Source organism: Mizuhopecten yessoensis, unplaced genomic scaffold (assembly GCF_002113885.1).
Source record: "Mizuhopecten yessoensis strain PY_sf001 unplaced genomic scaffold, ASM211388v2 scaffold9031, whole genome shotgun sequence".
Lineage (NCBI taxonomy): Eukaryota > Metazoa > Mollusca > Bivalvia > Pectinida > Pectinidae > Mizuhopecten > Mizuhopecten yessoensis.
This window is the reverse complement of record NW_018407844.1, coordinates 78614-94616: the sequence shown is the minus strand read 5'-3', so window position 1 is coordinate 94616 and position 16003 is coordinate 78614. Positions and strand designations below refer to the sequence as shown.

General features: G+C 35.1%; 1 protein-coding gene across 3 annotated transcripts in view; it reads left to right on the top strand.

Moving 5' to 3' along the window:
* LOC110457145 (uncharacterized protein KIAA1841-like) overlaps positions 1-13870 on the top strand; it is a 30152-nt gene extending 16282 nt beyond the window's left edge. For 2 of the 3 annotated variants that reach the window (XM_021508254.1, XM_021508253.1), the window contains exons 13-19: positions 672-786; positions 1459-1585; positions 3294-3372; positions 3824-3894; positions 4376-4458; positions 5839-5930; positions 6824-6887. In XM_021508254.1, the coding sequence (XP_021363929.1) occupies positions 672-786; positions 1459-1585; positions 3294-3372; positions 3824-3894; positions 4376-4458; positions 5839-5930; positions 6824-6872 (616 nt within the window). In that variant the 3' untranslated portion in view covers positions 6873-6887. Of the gene's footprint in view, positions 1-671; positions 787-1458; positions 1586-3293; positions 3373-3823; positions 3895-4375; positions 4459-5838; positions 5931-6823; positions 6888-11370 lie in introns of those variants that run through there. The other variant, XM_021508255.1, reaches the window with a different exon arrangement.
* Positions 13871-16003: the final 2133 nt, after the last annotated feature.

Genomic DNA, 16003 nt, shown 5'->3' with positions numbered 1-16003 from the left:
GCATGATATTAAGAGGAATGTTTAGTACTAGAATAGATTTTTCATGTTTGTCATTTTCTTACTTTTTTATATTTCTGTACTTAACCGCATTTACCTGTATTGACCCAGTAATAAGCTTATAAGGTTACAGGCCCACACATATCAATTGCAGTTCAGTAGAAATGCCAACGGTGCTATTTTATTGTCCTGTATTTACCCCATCCCCCTAATCCAGTAAGTCAGAGGTTACCTATATGTTAATTTACCCCTAGGCTTATTACAATATATATACCGTATCTATCTTGACACCCATATTTATCATATCTTAATCAACTTTATATTGGGGTGATGTTTATAATTTCAAAAACTGACAATTAAACATGGGGACAATGTTTCTGTCATGCCTCTGTGTACATGTGCAATCATTAAACTCAGGAACGCTCTGCTGTGTTTGCATGCTTGCATTTTCTGAAAGAATTATTGGAAAGATAGAAAGTACTACGGTTATTTATCCAGTTTCCATGCAGATCTGGAACTTTCCATACTTGCCATCACTGAATTCATTTACAAGCTTTGTGCCTGAATATTAAATATTTTCATGATTAGTTCTACTTTCTGTGAGGTAAATTGTCATGTATATATTGCTACAATAGATGATATCTGTGAGAAAAATGTTTTGTTATCCTTCACAGCGAGTCAGAGCTGAACATGTACGAAAATGAGGAATATGTGAGTAGCACACGTAAAGAAGGCACGGCCATCCATCCTTCACTCATGTCTGCTGTTGATGACGACAAAAAATCTGAGGTAATTAAGGCTATATGTTACCTTCACTTTGACATTCCAAAATAGTTCTGTGATAGATTTAATGTGTACACTCACTAGTACAGACTAATAATGTCTACCACCGATGACAACAAAAAATCAGAGGTAATTATGGCTGTATGTTACCTTTACTTGACATGCACCTCCTATCCAAAAGAGTTCTTTGATACTTAGTAAGCTCTGTTGAAGTTATCAAGGCTGTATGCTACCCTATTCTTACCTCCCTCTCTAAAGAGTTCCACTCTTACAAGCCAATTATAAATGCGGTTCTTAAAAAATAATGATTTGATTGGCTTAATTTCTATAGGTGATGCATTTNTAGCCATGCATAGATTATTTAGCTGGTACGTCATTAAGTTGGGTCATGAATTTATGATTTAGATTGTGTTTTGTAAAATTCAATGCTAATTGAAGTTTACTGGTATAATAAGGTAGATTAAGTCGTAGAATTGATTTTTTCGTCCTTAAGTGTTTCTCAGTGTAAGATACACCAGAAAATTTTGTCAATCTTTTGTCTCATGATATTATTTTGGTGACAGGAGTCACATGTCCAATATGTGACTGACTAAATTTTTAGTGAAATAGCCCAGAGAATTGATTGCATGTTTAAGCTATTTTGGGTTAATATATCTAATCTATCGTGTTTCTATCCAGACTGTGAGGCCCCAGCCCCGCCTCCAGGCCCTGACCATGGAGAGGGAGCTGTCATTTGAGTATGACGATATCGGCATGGGAGAAAGTGACGACGAACTAGGAGACGACGAACAGCCAAAAGGAACAGGTAATGTAACCTATAGGTTATCATCATGACGCTCGTTACCTGTGCTACAGTATACTGGGAAATTTTCTCCGGCTGAATTTTGAAATATTCAGCATTTACTGGAAAATCCATATTTGTTCTCTATCAATTAGGTAATTTTGCCGTTTATTGTGAACAAATGCATTTAGGAAGCAGTGTACTAATATGTGGAATCACAATGATTTGTTCTCATATTTATAGAGAGAGTAAAAGGCAAAAATTTAGATAGGGCAAACATCGCCTGGCATGTGATTAAATTACCTTTGGGAAGATGTTTTTAGTCTGATTGGTAAATGAAACTTGATACCAGTGCTTAGTGTGACAATATCTTGAACAAATTTGCGTTTCAGGTTACTGCATTAAAGGTCAAGGTCACTTTTATCATTTTTACAAAAAATAATTGTCATCGCTCTATCGACTTCATTCCTCAATAGAATTTCATGAAACTTCATACAAGTGTTTGGTTTGGCAATACCTTGAACATCTTTCCTTTCGGGTTTCTACATTGAAGGTCAAGGTGACTTTTACTATTTTTAAGAAAAAAAAATTGTCATCGCTCTACCGACTTCATTTTCTCTTAGATATATGTCACAATTTGTGAATGCGAGGGGATTTGTATCACTTGTGATGCCTTGTTTATAATTATCAAACACATTATCCTCACATTAGGAAGCGTTTCTCACACAGTTTTCATGTTGCTTGTGAAAAGTGTTAACTATGGTGGCATATTTCTGCCATCCACTTGCGACTTACGAGTTACGTATGTCGACATAATTATTGAAAGATGTCGACATAATCTGAGAATATGTCGACATAATCTGAGAAGATGTCGACATAACTTTTAAATTATGTCGACATATTATCACATTTGCCGAGATAATTTTGCCGAGATAATTATCTCGTAAGTGGGTAACTCGGCTTTTTATCGTGTTAATGCTCGGGTGTGACATCGACTTACGACTTGCCACTTACGACTTATTTATGTAAAATCCCTCTTTGATTGATAAACTCTGTACATCATAGTAACCTACTGTAATATCCATATCTTTGATTTCCCATATTTACATTGATTTTACCAAGTTACTCACCAGTATAGTCACCACTGTTCAGTCACCATCAGCCCACCTTCGCGGTCCTCGTGCACAAGCCTCGTTTTGGTAAGTCGGCAATAATCTACTAGGATGTCGACATAAATAAGTCGTAAGTGGCAAGTCGTAAGTGGCAAGTCGATGTCACACCCGAGCATTAACACGATAAAAAGCCGAGTTACCCACTTACGAGATAATTATCTCGGCAAAATTATCTCGGCAAATGTGATAATATGTCGACATAATTTAACAGTTATGTCGACATCTTCTCAGATTATGTCGACATATTCTCAGATTATGTCGACATCTTTCAATAATTATGTCGACATACGTAACTCGTAAGTCGCAAGTGGATGGCAGAAATATGCCACCATAGTTAACAGTTCAATCTTTCTGTTCAGAGTAAACTTGTTTATTGTCACTCTTAACTTTTGCATTTTACCATTAACTTATTCACCCCTGAAGACACAATTAAACTCTTCAAATTTCAAAGGTTGGAACAGTTCATTATGAAATTTCAGGGGTGAATGAGTTACACCCCAAAGAGCCTTTGTGACATAGCCATTTTAACAAAACTCATTGATTGGTAATTTCTCATGCAGCTCGTCGGTCAAGAGGAACGAGGCGGTCAAGAGTGACCATTGATCCCCAGGCCATCCTGCTGGATGCTCCAGATTTTGAGTAAGCGCCTTCTCACCATTGTGTCTTACTGGATGTTTTCTCAAAGATTGCAAACTTATAATCTAATTTTTTTAAATATGAATATATTTACGAAACATTAAAATTTAAGTCCCAATTTCTTACCTGTTTCAATGGTAATGGTAGATAAACAAGGTTTTTCCTTTCTTATTTAAGGGAAATTTGATGAAGAATTTTTTTGTTGATGCACAACTCTTTTTGTTCTTTTTGTGTCCACCCATTTCCTTATAATGAAAAATCCTACATTCTTAATAAGATTTTCCCTGCTTGAGGAAGGTAGGAGGTTTCACTGAAATTAAAAGGTCTCTTTAAAAATTATTGTGGTTTCTCCCTTTTTTGCTGGTAAGGATGAAATGCATAAAGTCAGTGTGAAGAAAACAACATATAAATATTGATTTCTTCATTTAATTGAGCCACATGTTTTGATTTGTAGCCAAACAAAGAAGTCCACATGGGATACTGGCAGGTCCATGAGGTACAACCAGGACGCTCAGCGACAGGAAGGTCAGTGGGGGAGGGGCTTACATAAAATGTGAGGGGCTTACACATACTATAGAAGGGGCTAATACCTAATGTGGGAGGGGCTTATGTTAAGTGGGATGAGCTTACACATGAATTATTGGATGGCTTACAACTTATAATATATGGAAGGGACTTACATGATGTGTGAGGGGTTTACACATGATATGGGAGGGGCTTACACATACTATAGGAGGGGCTAACACATAATATGGGAGGGACTTATATTAAGTGGGATGAACTTACACATGAATTATTGGATGGCTTACAACTAATAATATATGGAAGGGACTTACATGATGTGTGAGGGGTTTACACATGATATGGGAGGGGCTTATGTGAAGTGAGAGGAGCTTACACATTATATATGAAGGTGGGCATGCATACAAATAGGGGGCAGGAGGAATGTGGACATACATGATTTAATTTTATATGTAATGTAACATTTTTTTCTGTTTGTTCTCAGACCATAGAAGAATGAAAGACATCCGGCTGTATCTGACAAAGTTACGGTTAAACCCAGACAAGTTAGACAAACCTAAAAAGGATGTAAGTTTCTCCTCTAATAGCTATTGTTACCCTGTAATCTCTTGTTACCATAGTTACCCTATAATCTCTTGTTACCATAGTTACCCTATAATCTCTTGTTACCATAGTTACCCTGTAATCTCTTGTTACCATAGTTACCCTATAATCTCTTGTTATCATAGTTACCCTGTAATCTCTTGTTACCATAGTTACCCTGTAATCTCTTGTTACCACAGTTACCCTGTAATCTCTTGTTACCATAGTTACCCTATAATCTCTTGTTATCATAGTTACCCTGTAATCTCTTGTTACCATAGTTACCCTGTAATCTCTTGTTACCACAGTTACCCTGTAATCTCTTGTTACCATAGTTACCCTATAATATCTTGTTACCATAGTTACCCTGTAATCTCTTGTTACCATAGTTACCCTATAATATCTTGTTACCATAGTTACCCTGTAATCTCTTGTTACCATAGTTACCCTGTAATCTCTTGTTACCGTAGTTACCCTGTAATCTCTTGTTACTAAGTTACTTTTACAGTACTATAGTCTATGACCTTGAGGAACCATTTAACTAGAGTGACTATTTGTCTTTTGACCTTGTTTAACCCTTACAATCTTGAGTTACTTTTTGTGAACTTGACCAACGTTATGATCTTGAATTACTCTATACTTTTACAGTACTATAGTCTATGACCTTGAGGAACCATTTACCTAGAGTGACTATTTGTCTTTTGACCTTGTTTAACCCTTACAATCTTGAGTTACTTTTTGTGAACTTGACCAACGTTATGATCTTGAATTACTCTATACTTTTACAGTACTATAGTCTATGACCTTGAGGAACCATTTACCTAGAGTGACTATTTGTCTTTTGACCTTGTTTAACCCTTACAATCTTGAGTTACTTTTTGTGAACTTGACCAACGTTATGATCTTGAATTACTCTATACTTTTACAGTACTATAGTCTATGACCTTGAGGAACCATTTACCTAGAGTGACTATTTGTCTTTTGACCTTGTTTAACCCTTACAATCTTGAGTTACTTTTTGTGAACTTGACCAACGTTATGATCTTGAATTACTCTATACTTTTACAGTACTATAGTCTATGACCTTGAGGAACCATTTACCTAGAGTGACTATTTGTCTTTTGACCTTGTTTAACCCTTACAATCTTGAGTTACTTTTTGTGAACTTGACCAACATTATAATCTTGAATTACTCTATACTCTTTAGTTATCCTGTGATTCTGAGTTACTCTATAACCTTGAGCTTCCTGTATGACATTGAGTTGTCCTATGATCTTGTGCTGTTGTGTGACCTTGTGTCACTGTATGGATTTGAGATACTCTATGACCTTTGTGCTTTACTTAACCTTTGACCTTGTATTACAGTTTGCTGGAGGAATCTACAGTAAGATTGAGGCGCAGTGGAGATCTAACAACGTCCAGCTCGTGAACAAACAGCCACAGAACAACCAGTTCAGGTACGTCTTACACTACACACTCTTACTGTATAATACATTAATAAGTATTAGAATGGATGCTCATCTATGTTTGTATATGATTGACATGAGTCTCGGAACTCCCTGTCCAGCTCAAAAAAAACACAGTACTGATAAAGATGGGTTTTATGGCTTTGGGTAAATTTCAGTATCTCATAACACAACACCAGTATTTTCAGTATTTATGTATGCAGCGATACGTCTCTGTGTATCAATATTAATGATTAACTATGTGAACACACAATCTAGACCACTGACACAGGTTTTATAGAAATAGGATGAATTATTATTGAAAATATATATATTTAATTTAATTATGAAATGACTCCCGAAGGACTTGAACAAAATACAACACGGAAAGGATTCTAAGTAAAAAATACAATGAGGGGTAAATGCATGGATTAGTTCACTTGGGTCCAATGTATGAGTTTGAGTTAAGGATATATGCTACCTTACTTGATATGCACGTGATTTGTGTTAGAGTTATCTCCCATACATCTCTTTGTAAGCATTATTAAAAAAATGGTCATAATTTCTTGGGTAGTTTCAAATGTGTCATCATTTCTTGTGTATTTTTGCAACATGTCATTAATTAATCAACCTAACCGAGTCCATGCATAAAAGATATTTCATGATCTTAATTAGTGCATGATGAACTCTTTTGTGAAGGAGAAACATTGTACTGTAATGTAGCATTTTCCTTAAGGGGGGAAAATTCAAGGTTTCCTATCAGCAAAGCTTGAATTTACACATAATGATAGTCAAAATTAAAATGTGTTATCATTTTCTTCTTTATTTTAATTGTTTGCAATTTTTTTATACCAATTTTTTATTCCGTTTCATTTTAATTAATGCCTCTTCTACCACACCTACAGGATAAGAAGTTTTGTCGGAGGAACACGCCGAGAAAAATCATTCATATAGTATGTTCTCTTAGTAGTGAAATGGTATCTGGATTTACTTTTTTATATTTCACAGACAATGTATATTTTTGCATGTCATTAGACACAGGATGTCTCTGTTCACCCTGTACTCATAAAACATTAGACACAGGATGTCTCTGTTCACCCTGTACTCATAAAACATTAGACACCGAACTGTCTGTCTGTCCACTGTAACTCGGGTAACAACTTTCCACAGAAAGTACACAGCTCTTGTTTCTCTATCCCCAGTGAGTCCTGCCTTGTTTCTCTATCCCCGGTGAGTCCTGCCTTGTTTCTCTATCCCCAGTGAGTCCTGCCTTATTTCTTTTTCCATGTTTTTAATTGACCTTCTAAACTGACATTCAGGACACTATTAGCCCTATAAACCAAACCAAACCCCGACTTTCTTGTTTCCCTCCCTTATGTAGTCAATACCCTATTCCCTCTCCACCCTTTCTGCTCTCTGGTTCCTCCCTTACCCCATTGCCTCTTTCCATCTTCCCCTACTACCCATTCTTTTCTCCTCCACCTTTTCACTCTACAACTCCCCCTTTTCTCCCTTGTTTCCTTCCCTCAATCTTTCCCATCTTTCCTTTATTCTCTACCTCTCCTGTCTTTGGTTCCTCCCTTACCCCATTGCCTCTTTCCATCTTCCCCTACTACCCATTCTTTTCTCCTCCCCCCTTTCACTCTACAACTCCTCCTTTTCTCTCTTGTTTCCTTCCCTCAATCTCTTCCATCTTTCCTTTATTCTCTACCTCTCCTGTCTTTGGTTCCTCCCTTACCCCATTGCCTCTCTCCATATTCCCCTACTACCCATTCTTTTCTCTCTTGTTTCCTTCCCTCAATCTTTCCCATCTTTCCTTTATTCTCTACCTCTCCTGTCTTTGGTTCCTCCCTTACCCCATTGCCTCCTTCCATCTTCCCCTACTACCCCTTCTTTTCTCCTCCACCTTTTCACTCTACAACTCCTCCCTTTCTCCCTTGTTTCCTTCCCTCAATCTCTCCCATCTTTCCTTTCTTCTCTACCTCTCCTGTCTTTGGTTGCTCCCCTATATCCCATTGCCTCCTTCCATCTTCCCCTACTACCCATTCTTTTCTCCTCCACCTTTTCACTCTACAACTCCTCCCTTTCTCTCGTTTCCCTCCCTCCCCTCCTTCTATCTTTCTTTTCATCTCCACTCTTTGTTTCCTCCCATGTTTCATTTCCCCCTCCACTCTTCACTCTCATGTTTCCTTCTTTCTTTCCCTCATACTTTTTTTTTGTCCTCTACATCCAGACCAATTGGACTCCTATACAAAGTTGAGAGGTTGCACATATATTATAAGGGACATTGTTTGGTGATTAGCTTTAAATCCCTTCGTATATATAATCATTTTATCCCTGGTTATATAACCCCCTCTAAAGTTTTAAACAAGGTATACATTTTCAGTTCAGATTTATAAATTACATTTTGTTTTATTTTGTTTTTGTTTGTTTTTCAATCTATCATATTTCTATATTATTATATATAAGGCCTGTTTTCATAAAAAAACACCATTCTCATGTTCAAGCTCAAACAAAAAGAAGTTTTAGAAAATTTAAAATATTCGATCACTTTTCTGTTGGTTTATTTTTGAAATCCATGGTTTCCAATCTCAGCTCACAGATCTTTCTGCAGGCTTGTAATATGTCATGACAAAATTGAAGGCTCTTTATAATACATTACTGTGTAGATGATACAAGGAGACCAGTCATGTGAAACGCAATAAAGATAAAAGAAATCATGCAACAGTGTAATGGTAAAATCATCAGGCTTTGAAGTTGGGTGTAGCTCCTCTGGACTTAAGTATCATTCAGCCTTGTGATTGGTCAGGTGTATATACCTAAAACTAATCAAATAGCTTGATGTGGGGCTTTGATTTTGTCGTGAGATATTCCAGAGGTGCAGACAAGATAAGACTGTATCAAGTACAGAACTAGTGGATTTTAACCCTTTCACCACTGTAGACCATAATGGACTCATCCAGATCAATGCATGGTAGAGTCTGCTGAAGTTACATAGGGGTAATGGGGTTAATTATGTGAGATTTGTAGTCATTACCATTCCTCTGTTTGGTGTTGACTTTCTGAAACCATGGTAACGTCTCCACCAGTCACAACAAAGTCTATATGAGCACATAACTTGAGAACTGTTTTACGAATACGAGGTCAAGTCTTAATTTCTTGAAAGTAATTTAACTTGGACTGTTTTTGCACTTTAAACAACTGTTTTGTTCATGAACTTCATAAAACTGAAATTCTGACATAATTATTAAATATGAAAATGAAATATCACATATTTTGATAAAAATGGTGTCAAATGAACTCAAATACCAATCATAGCAAAAACATATCACAAACTTCTGAGTTAAAAATTTTCAGGAAATTTTGGCTTTATTGGTGATTATACTATAAAGGTATTTTTTTGTTGTCCTGTTTTTTATATCATATATATATTTCTGTATGAGAGTTTTGGTCTGTTACTTGTATGATTACCCTACCGTCATAATGAATTAACTTAGCTAATACATTGTCTTTTTATTAATCATGAAATCTTCCCTCAATTGATGACATGCCTTATTTTGTTTATTTATATAAATGCCAATAAATTTCTTTAATTTTTCATTTTATCACAGAAAAACAATTTCTAAAAAGGTTGATTTCAGTGGGAATTTAACGAGAAAGGGAGGAAAATTCATAATTCTAATTTAAGCTTTTGTACATCTAAATACTCTAATCTTAAAGCTTAATTAGTTTCTTCCTTTTCTTACATATGCATTTTTTCTTATACTTAGGTTGAAGTTTATTTTCTGCGAATGACACAAAATCATTCCCCTTGCAGTACTTAATCTCCATAAGACAAAGTTTATCAGTTTTGTTAAATTACAAGTTTTTCTGTATATAAAATTCTCTTATACTATTGACATTCCTGCTGATAAACAAAACAATGCACTTATCATAAATAGTGATAAAAGTATTTTATGAGTAACTCCCAACCCCACCCCCCTTTTCAGACAATAACTTTTGTGTATAATGAGTATGGTAAATTGAGGGTGTGTTGTTTATTATAGACGTTATCTTCCTAAATAGCATGGTAGAGTCTACTAAAGATACATAGGGGTGTTATTACTGAGTTTTATATGTATTTTCTCCAATTTAGACGTGTAATTGTAGATTTTAAGCACTTGAATATCCTGCATGCTCAGCATGAATAGATATTCTGATTTCTCATCAACTTTTTAAATGTGAGAATTTTGTGAAAAGCATATCCATAAGTAAACAGGAAATTACAGAATACATTATAATATGCAATTTCTTTTTCAACATCGTGTTTATGAAATCTAATTTCTTCCATTCTGGGTAGATTTATTCCCTAATTTACCAGTGAGCTAATTTGTTGGTCACACACCATCTGTCGAGGCAATTTTTAAAAACATTTACTGAATGTTTTTTCAAGTTCTTATTAAACACATCAATTAGCCTGTATATGGTTATACAATAAAAAAAAATCTGTGACCTTGACGATACACTTAAATCTATAATGGTTGACCTTTGTCATAAGTCTGTAATGTTATCAGTTTGTAATAGTTGTCTGTGACCTTGACGATACACTTAAATCTATAATGGTTGGCCTTTGTCGTAGGTCTGTAATGTTATCAGTTTGTAATAGTTGTCCGTGACCTTGACCCATATTATTAGTATATTTGACTTAAGTGTACCTCATACATTTCTATTGGTTGACTTTGCAACACTTGATTGGTCAATCACCTTTACCAATTCATTCGTTAGATTCATAAGTCAGTTAAAGCTGACCTTGACATACCACTTAAGTATTTTATAGTTTATCTTTACCCTACCTAATGTATTTATAAATATGGGTGACCTTGACCTACTTATTCTGTTTTGATTGACTTTGACCTTGAAAATCCTAATTGGCCTATTGTGGTTGGCCTTAATCTATTACTGCTGACCATGGCCACCTTCTTTTACCATAACACATCTAATTAAATTGTTATGGTTGAATTTTACCGTAACACGTCTAATTAAATTGTTATGGTTGAATTTTACCGTAACACGTCTAATTAAATTGTTATGGTTGAATTTTACCGTAACACGTCTAATTAAATTGTTATGGTTGACTTTTACTGTAACACGTCTAATTAAATTGTTATGGTTGAATTTTACCCTAACACATCTAATTAAATTGTTATGGTTGAATTTTACCCTAACACATCTAATTAAATTGTTATGGTTGACTCACATCAGATTTAATTTTTTATGTAGACCTTGACTAACCTTATCAGTCTGTTATTGTTGACCTTGAAATACTTAATTAGTTTGTCGTGGATGAAGATTTTTACTGAGTTTTATGATAAGACAATGGGAAATATTGTTTTCGTCAACAATAACTGCAAATCAATGATTATTCTATTGCAAATTCATTGTTTTTAGAAAAAAATATTCATTTTAATTTCAGGGCAAAACCAATGCGATTCAGTCAAGTACGGTCATCTGTATCGTGATGTGGCGCCCCCTGGTGGATAGCATCCAAGCTCTGTGATATGCACTATTGGATTGTATTTATTGAGTATGACACTCCCCTGTGGATTTTATCTGTCGAATTTGGTTCCCATGTGGATTGTATCTTGTGGAATCTATCTGTGGATCGACAGTGGGGGCCCTTTGTGGATTGTATCTATGGAGTGTGACACCCCCACGAGTAGCTTGTATCTGTGGAGAGTGACACCTCCTATATGTGGATTATATCTTTCAAGAGTTATGCCCCCTTGTGAATTGTATCTCTGGAGTGTGATGCCTACCCTCTAGTGGATTGAATCTTTGGAGACTGGTGCCCCCTTGTGGAGTGTATCTATGGAGATGGTTCCCCTTGTGGATCAAATCTGTGAAGATTGACGATCCCTGGTGGATTGTATAAATGAAGAGTTGTGCCCCTTAGTGGACTAGATCCATTGATAAAGAAGTATAGCACGCCAGTGGAGGAGCAATTATTTATAGAGCGTGGTGCCCCCTGGTGGATTGTATCTGAGGAGTGTGACACCCTCTGGTGGATTGTACCTGAGGAGTGTGACGCCCTCTGGTGGATTGTATCTGAGGAGTGTGGCCCCCCTCTGGTGGATTCTATTTGAGGAGTGTGGCCCCCCTCTGGTGGATTGTATCTGAGGAGTGTGACGCCCTCTGGTGGATTGTATTAGAGGAGTGTGGCGCCCTCTGGTGGATTGAAACAAACAAACAATAGTTCTCATATCGTACACCCTGTTGAAAAAACAGTTTGCTTTTGATTTTTAGAAGAATTTATTTTTTATTTTTGAGGAAACATCTTAGGTTTTAGTTTCTGAGTGATTGTAGGATTGGTTCCGCTCACATGAATTAGATATTAAAACTCACTGCTTTACATAGGATGTGCCTATATCCACTGACAACAATGACATCTTAGTTTGCCTTTACTTGTATTTAAATCTTATATGCAAATATTTTATTTATCAAATTTTATCAATCATACACGCTGCATCGTATTATTTCGTGAAGAGGGAGTATATAATGGAGTCTAGCTGTCTTTCAGTGTTGAAAGGAATTTTTATTCAGTTATTGTCGGTTTTATTCTTCAAAGGCACTGTAATTTTGTAGTTTTAATCGGATTTCCTTTAAACTTGGTAGACATCTCCAGCATCTCAGCTGCAGTTGTGAATATATATGTTATGATATATATTAATGCTATGATTATTATCACAGAACATTGTATACATCTGTTCTATTCTTCTATTCTTAGAGAGTTCCTCACTTAAACATCTGTAAAATACTGTTTTGACTGATTATTCCTAGAGAGTTCCTCACTCAAACATCTGTAAAATACTGTTTTGACTGATAATTCTTAGAGAGTTCCTCACTTAAACATCTGTAAAATACTGTTTTGACTGATAATTCTTAGAGAGTTCCTCACTTAAACATCTGTAAAATACTGTTTTGACTGATAATTCTTAGAGAGTTCCTCACTCAAACATCTGTAAAATACTGTGTTGACTGATTATTCTGACTTTGTCAACTAATTTATGACTTATTTGATAGGTACATGTCTGTCCAGAATGTATGAATTAATGAAAATTAAAATCCGGTATTTATGAAAAGATTTTTTCAGATAATTGTTTATGATTTAAATTTGATTGATTAAACAGTTGATTCCAATTGAAAGTTTATGAAACTATGTAATCACTCAGCCAGTTGTAATAATTGCACTTGGTTTTCTATCAATTCTGTTGATTGTTAGTGTAAAATACTAATTTAGTAATGGTTACGAGGTCTTAATGCTCTTAGGTAAGAAATATTTAAACTTTAAGTAAGAATGGAAGTGTATAGGAAACAGTTTAACTGAGGTAGTCATTCCTTGTAAACACAGTAATTAACATCAACATGACAGTGCCATATTTCAAATAGTTTTATCAAAGTTTAGATATTTCAATTAAATCACAAACCTTCATTAATGGTTGAGTATTATGATTTTTCTTCCAATTCCCAAAACTATTTTAAATAATACAATGCAAATTAAAACAAACAAGGGAGGTAACTCTAACATAAATGACGGGTCCAGTGTGTAATGTACATGTAACGTGATACCTCCTGTTTTGTGAATTAGAACATTACTACAGTATTTAATTCATAAAATAATGAAGTTTTCAAATCATTTTAATGTATTTTCAATATGTTGATAAAATTTTAAATACATTCCTGGCTCCTTAGGTCTCATAAACTCTTCAGGCCAAAGGGCCACTTCTAATGTATAAACTCTTCAGGCCAAAGGGCCACTTCTTATGTATAAAGTTACCTGTACCCGTTTTTATTGTTCAGAAATTTTTATTAAGCAGAAAAATTTCATCCAGCCAAGTCCTTTTAATCCTGTGTTTAATATAATATTCTCTATAATTTTTATATCAGTTTTCTGTTTTATTTATGTCGATATTTATTTGTCTCTTTAAAATAAAGATTTTCAGAACAAAGTGATTTATTGTGTTGTCATTCAATTTTGAACAAGAAATAGCTTTGAAAAGGATAATCAGATAGTATTGTGCGTTTGGTATTTATTCTTGTATTTATTCTTCATCTACAAATCTTCTCAACCCTTTCACCCCTATGTAACTTTAGTAGACTCTACCAATCATTGATATGGATGAGTCCATTATGGTCTACAGTGGTGAAAGGGTTAAACCCTACAATACAGTTTAAGAGGAAGTGAGTGAGGGCATACTATAGGAATCAAGTCTTCCATTGGTCTGTGGACACCAAACTTGACAGCACAGAAGAGTCCCTCCATTTCCATTTGATTTCATGGAAACTTAGCAGACCTAACTAATAACAAATGCACGCAAGTCTAGTGGTAGGACGCCGGGCTCCTGACCAAAGGGTTGCAGGTTCGAGTTGCGGCACGGACTGTGTTGTATCTTTAAGCAAGATACTTAACTTCGCTTGTTCCAGTCTACTCCGCTGTAAATGAGTACATGGTTGGGCAGTGCTAGATTGTTGAATGCTAGCTGCGAGTGCTGAAATGGCATCTCTGGCTGTATGCTCCCCAGGGAGTTGACAAAGATATTGGCTGGTTGCAAATGCCCTATAACCACGGATAATAATTTGTGAACCACTTTGAGACGACCTACGAACTAGATAGTGATAAAGCGGTATAAAAGAACCTCATGATCAAATTATTATTATTAGTATTATAATCATGAAATCGTGCTCAGCATCAACCATGGATTTTTAGTTCAAACCAACTTTCTTGTTACTCGATTAAATCATCCGACTTGTAAAGCAAGAGGCCTAACGGGCCTTAATGCTCACATGAGTTACTTCAATATAGATAAAATAACTACAACTGTTTTTGAGACAGTGAAACAGAACATGAAATTCGGCCTGAGCACAGAGTCTGAGTTTGAGCATGAGAACGGTTTCATGAATATTCAGAATACATTATACCATGATCATTTACAGAGTTATTGCCCTTTTTCTATTTCCATATCATATGTATTTATATTGTATGTCTACCAAGCACCATGCTTACCATGATATTTTCAGGGAGGGCACATGCATCTCTATATTCAGTCTGATTTCTGCTTACAATTCTATTTCTTTGTAATTCCATATTCTGTTTGAACTTTCTGAATGTAGTCTAGATCTGCTTACCTCCTTTTACTTGTGATCCATCAATAAACACATTAATGAAATACACTATTTTTGAAAATAAGAAAGCTAGGATTTGTGAAATATTTCATTCCATTTTCTTTCATTTTTTTTCCGCTTGATTGTTTAGTAAGAAATATACTGTATCTGGTAACTTAAGATTTTAGCTTATCAAAACATAGAACAGGTTTGCTGCATTCTATTTAACCCTATCACCACTGTAGATAATAATGGACTCATCCAGATCAAAGCATGGAAGAGTTCACTAAAGTTACAAAGGGGTGAAAGGGTTAAAATAATCTGTTAAATGGCTTCGCTAACTTCATTAGGCATAGTACGAAGTTAAACAAAGCCATTTAACAGATCAATTTAATCCGATTGAGATTAAAGCTGGTTGTAAACCTGTACAGGAGGTACCAGTATTGTAAAACCAATGTGAAACAGCCAGGCTAAAAATTACCATATAAAATTATATCAAAACTGGATAACAGATCCTTCCCCTTTAATGAATTTTGTTCTTGAAAAACCTCATAAATTTCAAATTAATGTACATTACATTGTAAATTGTAGTCCAGAAAGTTACTGTTTAAAACATGATATTTTTTTTAATATTTATCTCCGAAAATTGTTCTTCCAACAACATATTTGCCATACAAGATTTTAATTTATTACATTGTATGATTATTTGAATCAACAAAAGGACAAAATACCTTTATGATCCAAGCTTACTAACTGTGTTTGAATCAATATCACCAAGCTATTTGAATAAGTCTGTACTGGGAAATTAAAGAGAAAAGTATCTATACTCTACATTATTAAACATTGTTACTTCCTCACAGTATGTCAGATTAGGCAGGTTTCACTGTAGCAGGGTCGTTTCATATTTTGTACAATGTAATATGTGGGTGAACAGAGTCAAAACGGGT